Genomic DNA, 8091 nt, shown 5'->3' with positions numbered 1-8091 from the left:
TATTTTATTGAGAAGAAAGAGGAAGTTGGGAGGGGTTGTTTTCAATAAAAGTCCATTGGAGAAAAGCAAGAGTTTAGGCGGATATGGGTTTCTCATTGGCTGAGTTGCAGGGGTAGTCAATTTCTTATAGGCTACAATGTATGTCTTTCCCTGTTCAGGCCTGTAATTGATGATTCTTTTCTTTTGAGGATTCTTTTATTGGGGTCTGTAATTGACAATTCTTCCTATAATTTAATGGTGGAGTGATAGGGGCTCCCTCTTCCAGGCTCCCTTTCTAGCCTCCCAAGTCTGCTTTTAGTGAGGTTTCTCTTTATTAATTTTTTCACAAGTAAATATCATTAAGAAATCTTGTGTTTGACACTCTTAACCACTAACGTGTAGTGAACCTACCTTTCTCTACCTGGGGTTTGGGACCTTCCTTTTGTTTGTTTGTTTGTTTCTGTTTTTAAAAATTCTTGCCCATCCTCCGGGGTTTGGGCCCGGCCACGCCCCCATTTGGCCCCGCCCATGCCGGCCCCACCCATTCCGTCCCCAGCGTTCTATCTCCATGGTTACTGGGCCCACGCGCAATACCCGCAGCTTGCCCCAAGGCAGGGCAAAGCGGGGGCAGAGGGGAAGAATCGGATAGACTGGGCTCTAGCTCTCCAAGCCAAGGTGAGCCCACTTGGGGCTCTGCGCCCTTCAGCCCGAGGTGTACCGCGAGAGGAGGGAGCGTGGGGAGAAGGTAGAACCCCTGCGGCTGGAGACCCCGTGCAGCCTCGGTTGAGACTTAACTGTCGGTCAGAATTCCTCTGGCAGCGCCCAGACCCGGCGGAAACAGAGGTCGTTTCCGGTCGGAGGCGCCCAGCTCTGCCGATCAGACCTCGAACTCGCTCTGACCGGGCGTCCGAGCCTTCGGGCTTCTGCTGGGCGCCGCTCGCACCCCAAAGGCCAGAAATCTGGAGAGGGGGAGACTTGGGGCGGGGAAGGGTACCGAGGGGAGTCAGTAGCGACCCCCTGCGCGGTGCCTGGCGCGCTCGCGAACGCGCGCACACGGACACGCGCACACGCGCCGCTAACACGGAGTACTTGTTGCAAGCTGCTGTTTTAAGCGCTTTTTGCCACGCACTGTTTTAACCACTAGGTATATAGAACTCACTTAGGTCTTGGGACAACTCTGGGGAGATGGTGGTAGTCATATCAAATTTTTCAGAGGAAACCGGCTCACAGAGAGGGGAACAAAATGCCCAGGGTCTCAGCTAGAATATGATCAGGTCACCACGGATCCCAGGCAGTTTGCTTCTTACTGGACAAAATGCCAAGTGCTACATTATCTGAACTTTAATAATGCTGAGAGTTAGCTTTATCTACCCCGATTGCCTTTGTTACACGACTTCCTGTGCTCAGTTACTGATGCTTAGAAAGATGGGAAACTCAGTATCATTAAAACGTATTTACTGATTTGTAGTAAATGGAATTAATAACTAGCTCATCTTTCAAAATTTTCATATTTCATGTAATATGCTTTATTATTATTATCATTATTATTATTATTTTGCTTTTATGTTTTTAGTCAAAAGTCCAAACTCCAACTTGGATGTGCAGGAAAGAGAATTTAGATGATCCGAGCAAGAATTGTTTTCCAAGAGTCCCATATAATTTTGAAAGATCACTTAGTGAATGTGGTGGAATAAGCATTTCCTCCTAAGAACCGTCCTCTGCCACCTGCACAGATAGGGCCGGGGTTTCTCATTAAATCTACCTCCCCAATACTGTTTAGTCAGCACGTTTAAAAAAACATTCATGATATAAATATACTTTTGGTGACCACTATCATTTAAATTGTTAACCTAAAAACAAGAAACCACTTCAAGGGGCAAAGCGGTTATTTGCGATAAAAGGATTGCAATTGGGGGTGTACAGATTTAGGTAGAAACCCAAATAGTGTGCCAATTAAAGGAGGTGGACTCAGGGTTTTTATGGAAGAAAAAAGTTTAGGTAAGTTGTTTTTAAGAGGAGCTCACTGGTGCTGACAAGCAGGGCTAGTTTTGTACATCAGTCATTGGTCAGTTTAAGTAATCGCTAGTCAAAAAGTTCATAGTTTGGCTTAGTTCAAAGATTTAGAAAAGAGGACATGTTAGGCAGTTCCCTGAAATACCTGTTCCAGCTCTGTTTTAAGAATGGCTCTACTTTATGTCATTTTCACAAAATAGGAAACATTTCAAGCCCAATTTGAAGTCCTCGTTGCTCTTTCTGTCATCAACAAAGTCCTTCATTTTTATATAGAACAGTTTTTTATTTTTATAGATGCTAATAAATACTAATAAGTTAATAAATAATAGTATGACTCTTTACAAATATAATGAGAAATCTAAAGAGGAAAAAAATCACATATAAGTACATTTTTTTAAAAAAACAATCATTGTTTTATTTAGCCAGAATGCCTCCCACTCAGGCAGAAAGTGTTATAAAGAATATCATTCGAGAAATAGGACAAGAATGTGCAGGCCATGGAGAGATTGTTTCTGAAACTCTGGCTGCTTTTATGGTAAGAATGAATATTTTTTGAATTACTGCTTTATTAAAAAGTAGCTTTAAGTGGTGCCCATTTCCCTGTTAAAATTTTGTGAAGCTTTTCTAAATGTTATTCAGTTGAAAACATATTGAGACCATTGGACAACTTAGCAAAAAATATTTTTTCTATGAAGCATGTCATTCTGGATTTATAGAGACTGATTGAGAAGATCTTGATTTGTTTTAGAAGCATCGATAATGTTCTGTGTCAGAGTTGCAACATGTATTTTTGTCTACTGTTATAAAAATTACTCATTGCCTTGGTCTCTCTATTCTTGCTTTTGGTTTAACAATACATAATAAAAATATGATAAAATATTCAAATAGTTTCCCAATTTAAAATCTAGTCGCTGCTTTCAATTTATTTCTCCGTATAATTTTTCAAACCCCATATTCAAATTTGATGGTTATTGCTTCCTTTCTTCAACCTCTAATGAAGGTGCTGATGAATTGGGTAATAAGAAAATTGGCTGAATAATTGACCCCTGAGTAATCAGGACACAGTTTAAAAAATGGAAACAAACTGGTTTCATAATTATGTGAAATAAAATTAATAGGTTCTTTCCTACTCTCAGGTGAAAGCTGTTGTCTTGGACCCAAGTAATGGCTTTAACATGGATAGACCCCTCATGAAAAGTGATGTACAGAAACTCGTTAAGGTGATTATACAACAATTCTCAAATTTTAAATTATTTATTTGCAATTCTGAATACAATATTTGTATGAGCCATTATTGCCTTGAGCATCGTGAAACAAAACCCTACCAGCTAGTGGTGCAGGCAAATGTGAGATTTATTGTTTCTCATAAAGTCTAGAGATACATTTTCTTGGCTTCCTGGGTCACCTTCTTTCATCTCATGGTTACAAGATAGCTACTCCATCTCTCTGCAGGTATGAGGGGAAAGAACAAAAGGCAAAATGTGTGTGCCAATTGGGTCTGTCACTTTCTATTCAGAAAGTAATAGCTTTCTCAGAATTTTTCTCATCTGCTTACATTTATTGACCAGAATGATACCACAAGCGAGCCTGGGACATTGATTTCTTTTTCTTTTTTCAGCTGAACAAATCTTTTCCCCAGTCCAGATTGGGGCTTTTAGTAAGGAAGGATGAGGTATGGATCCTGGCAGGTAACAATGTCTGCCACAGTAGTTTAGAGACATCTTGTTATGAATCTCGTGTTACATTGAGAACATTAACTGACTTGTCATATACTATAAAATTACATAGCACTAAATTAAGATTCAGATAATTATTGATTCAATGTCATTTGTGTTTTTCAATTCTAAAGGAAACATTGAAACCACAGCAAATAATTCATAGTTAGAAATCAAGGATATGTGCCTGAAAACCAGTTTTAAGAACCAAAGAAGGCAGGAATTTTATTTTTATTTTTATCTTTTAAAAGATTTTATTTATTCAGGAGAGACAGAGAGAGGCAGAGGGAGAAGCACGCTCCCTGTGGAGCAAGGACCTGATGTGGGACTCAATTCCAGGACTCTGGGATCATGACCCAAGCCAAAGGCAGATGCTCAACCGACTGAGCCACTCAGGCGGCCCAGAAGGCAGGAATTTTAGACATCACTAGTTTTTTCACATTTTTTTTTTTTTAATATTTTATTTATTTATTTGAGAGAGAGAATGAGATAGAGAGAGAGAGCATGAGAGGGGGGAGGGTCAGAGGGAGGAGCAGACTCCCTGCCGAGCAGGGAGCCTGATGCGGGACTCGATCCCGGGACTCCAGGATCATGACCTGAGCCGAAGGCAGTCGCTTAACCAACTGAGCCACCCAGGCGCCCTCACATTTTTTTTTTTTGAAGATTTTATTTATTTATTTGAGAGAGAGCATGAGGAGGGGGAAGGGCAGAGGGACAATGCCCAACACGGGACTCGATTCTAGGACCCTGGGATCAGGACCTGAGCCGAAGTCAGGCACTTAACTGACTGAACCACCCAGGCGCCCCATTTTTTCACATGTTTTGAGTTTGACTCACTGGATATAGGTGCTTATATATTTATTTTCTGAATATTCCTAGATGTATTTCTTAAAAATTCAACATTATTTTTTATTTCCCCGGCTTAATGATTTTAATTCCTTCCTTCACACAAAGGACTTGCAGCAAGCTTTCCCAGGCTTGTATATGGGTATCCTCTGGGCTCAAACAAATGGCAGAGAAAATTTTCATCATCCCCATCTTCTCTCACATCCAGCAATTCATATAGTGGAGCACAGGTCTATATTGCAGATGCCAGAGGGATCAGGAAGAGCTTTGGAAACCTGGAGCTGGGGAATCTGTTATTAGGATGCTTCGGCAGTAGAAGCGCCGTGATTCTCCGGGGCAGCCTAGAGCTAGGTCTTTCTGTGCTGATTTTAAATGTGGTGGGAAACCTGTTCTTAGCAATAAGACTTTGCAAAATGACTCTGACGGTCAGTCAGAAATTTTACTGGAAAGCTCTGAAGGAGAATCAAAGAGAGGCAGAAAATAAATTTTTCTCTTTTTCAGGGCTCAAGGAGAGTTTTTCTTTTTTCCTCTAACTCAACTAAGTTGGAAAGAATTAAACTCAATATACTTTTAATATGACAGGTACCTAAATTATCAATGTACATCCTGCTTCATAGGAAACAGGCTATTTCCTTTTTTCTCAATTAAAAATCATGTGGATGAGGGGCACCTGGGTGGCTCAGTCGGTTAAGCGTCTGCTTCGGCTCAGGTCATGATCCCAGGGTCCTAAGATCGAGTCCTGCATCGGGCTCCCTGATCAGTGGGGAGTCTGCTTCTCCCTCTGCCTCTGCCTCTCCCCCCAGCTTGTGCTCTCTCTCTCGCTCATTCTCTCTCTCAAATAAATAAATAAAATCTTTTTAAAAAAATCATGTAGATGAGCTCATTTTTGTATTTGTAAAGTCTGTGTTGAGAACAGTACTCTTACACCTGGACAGATGCAGGTATGCAGGCTGCATCCATAAGGGCACAGCGGCCAGGCCTCACTCTTGCATTCCATCCCCCCCCCCATTCTGGAAGAGCAGGGTTGGTGCTCAGGGAGGGGCATGGAGGCTGTTGGTGCTGATGTGCCTGCCGGCTGTAGCTATAAAGCCTAAGGGGTGAGACAGGGAAGAGAGGGGAGGAGAGGAGAGAAAAGAAAAATTCAGGTTGTTCATCTAATCTAAAGGGACAAGGCAGAGAAGTGGAATGAGCCATCTATGTGGGAGGAAAGTGGGAGAAAAAGACCAGAGGAAGACATTCTGAAATAGAAGGCAAAGCTAGAGAAATGTTGTGAGCAGAGGAACAGCTTTTCATAAAATGCAAGTAACCCCCCAAATCAGCAAAGAAGTGTTGTTCAAGGCTCAAATAAATCGTAGTGAGGAGCTCTAGGTGAGCTCTGGACAGGAGCGTAACCTTCATGGAGCACTTACCCACATTCAGACTGCATAGACTAGCCAAGGTGTCAAGTTTCTTGCCTTCAGCTGGGCTGTTAGCCCCCTGAGTATGGTGATATTATTGATCTCAGGGAAATAACTTATTACTTCTGTTGTCGTTGGGTAAACTATGAAGCATGAAGTCCTCAAGGAGCAAAATAATAATAGAAGAGGTTATTGGTGGATAAACATCAGAAACCATTGCTTAGATGATTCTCTTAATTTTTTTGAAAATACCTTTAAAAAATGCTTCTGAGTATTCCAGAAAATATAACTAGAAACATTCATGGGTATTCTTTTCTAGCTTTGTGTGTCTCGGCTGTTGGATAGTAAAAATCCATCCCTGGACACCATTAAGATGCAAGTCTACTTTGATATGAATTATACAAGTCGAGGTAACATATATGTACTTTTTTGATACCCTTTTTGAAAGATTCCTATTGTATTTCAGGTAACAAGGGCTTTATTTGGTTGACGATGAACAATCTATCATGTTTTAAATGTTCTATTACTAATAATACACAATAATTAGAAATTAAAACAACCAGCCCACTGAGTTAAAAGTTTCTAACTTGCTGATTTTTTTGGTTTGTTTTTGGTTTATATTATTATCTTATAATGCTTACCTAAATTAGATAACTATACCAAAATGAAATGAATGATGGGAAATTTAAGTTTAGGACATATTTCCTTAGGTAAATAGTTTAATACATACATCAAAGACACACTGGCAACAAGAGGAAAAGGAAAATAAATTCTCTAAAGACTAGACTGCCTTTGCCGCACTGTAATGGAATCATTACTAACCATTTGGTGATTTTTGTTGTCTTTTTTTCCCTCTATGTATTGAACTTTCACTTATGCTCCATATATACATTATGTATCTTGCTTTTTTGCGTAATGCTAATGAGATGTTAAAGTGATAAATAATCATGGAATTGATGAAACTGTTTTTTAGATTTTTAAAGTTTGCATAAAGTTCTCAGTTGCTTTTGTGGTAAGAGTATAGGTGTGAACGGTGCATGGTTGATACGTGAATTATTGCCCTTGAAATAGTAAAATGGGGTGTCTTACTGAGCTAGTTGCAAGAATTGTACTGCTGGTGGATTGTGGCGCCTGCCACAATTAAGCCCAGACCTCTTCGTATCACAGGAAGAGGGGAAAGGGAAACAGTTCTTGATGCAACATCGTATTATCAGTAATGCTATTCAAAGGAAATTTATCTAGAACTAAAATAAAAATACACATAATTGAACAGGAAGATTTACACTACATACATGTGTATTTCTACTGTATGTGCTTGCATGTAACATACCACCTGTGCTTACATGGGATGTTATGTGTAAATACATGTATAGTATGTATATTTTTACTGTATATGTTTATGATATATATATTATAAATTGCCCTCTATACTTTCTGCTTAATTAGGAGGTTTTAACCCTTTTGGATATTACTGTTTGGATTGTCTGTTGAAAGTCTTAGGTATTTTGACAAAGTATGCCATTTGAAGCACTGCAATAAATCTTTCCTACTAGATTTTTGCCTTGAGGTTACATGCTGGCCACTGTGTGTTTTTTATTTTGATTAGTACACCTTAAGAAAATACTCGTTTTTGTGCAATAGAATTGCCATACCCAAGCCATTTTTTTCTCTGGTCATACTTTCTTATGTGAGGATTCTAAATCAAATATATGGAATATTGTCCTTTGCCAATTTTAGAGGAATTTCTTGAAGAACATCACCGAGTCTTGGAGTCTAGGTTAGGCTCCATTATGAGAGAAATCACAGATAACAGAGCACGTGCTAGAGAAGAACTGGAAAGCCTCTACCGTAAGATTGTCAGCTACATCTTACTACGCTCTGGGCTGGGATCTCCTACCGATATCAAGATTGTCAGAGAGGCAACAGGTAAAAAAACCTATATAATTTCCATTCCACATGTGAAAAGATGTGAACATTGTATCTTATAAAAGAGGTTAAATTCAAAGTATTGAAGACCGAGGTTCCCTTTTTATCTGAAAGAAAAAAAAAATCAGAATAAATAAGAGCTTAAAACTTAGCCAGACTCCTTTTACACTGTGTATCAGCTCTAAAACCCAAGCAGCAGCTCTGGAAGGTGTGTG

The 8091-nt window shown here is 39.8% G+C and overlaps 1 protein-coding gene across 2 annotated transcripts in view; it reads left to right on the top strand.

The window, feature by feature from the left end:
- Nucleotides 1-570: 570 nt before the first annotated feature.
- The window catches only part of CFAP206 (cilia and flagella associated protein 206), a 29605-nt gene continuing 22084 nt past the window's right edge, over nucleotides 571-8091 (top strand). Inside the window, exons 1-5 of one of the 2 annotated variants that reach the window (XM_036094809.2) lie at nucleotides 571-654; nucleotides 2415-2527; nucleotides 3129-3212; nucleotides 6270-6360; nucleotides 7688-7876. In XM_036094809.2, coding sequence (XP_035950702.2) covers nucleotides 2420-2527; nucleotides 3129-3212; nucleotides 6270-6360; nucleotides 7688-7876 — 472 coding nt within the window. In that variant the 5' untranslated portion in view covers nucleotides 571-654; nucleotides 2415-2419. Of the gene's footprint in view, nucleotides 655-991; nucleotides 1124-2414; nucleotides 2528-3128; nucleotides 3213-6269; nucleotides 6361-7687; nucleotides 7877-8091 lie in introns of those variants that run through there. The other variant, XM_036094810.2, reaches the window with a different exon arrangement.

This window comes from Halichoerus grypus, chromosome 9, assembly GCF_964656455.1.
Source record: "Halichoerus grypus chromosome 9, mHalGry1.hap1.1, whole genome shotgun sequence".
NCBI lineage: Eukaryota > Metazoa > Chordata > Mammalia > Carnivora > Phocidae > Halichoerus > Halichoerus grypus.
The sequence above is the reverse complement of the archived record's forward strand: the minus strand, read 5'-3'. Positions and strand labels throughout refer to the sequence as shown.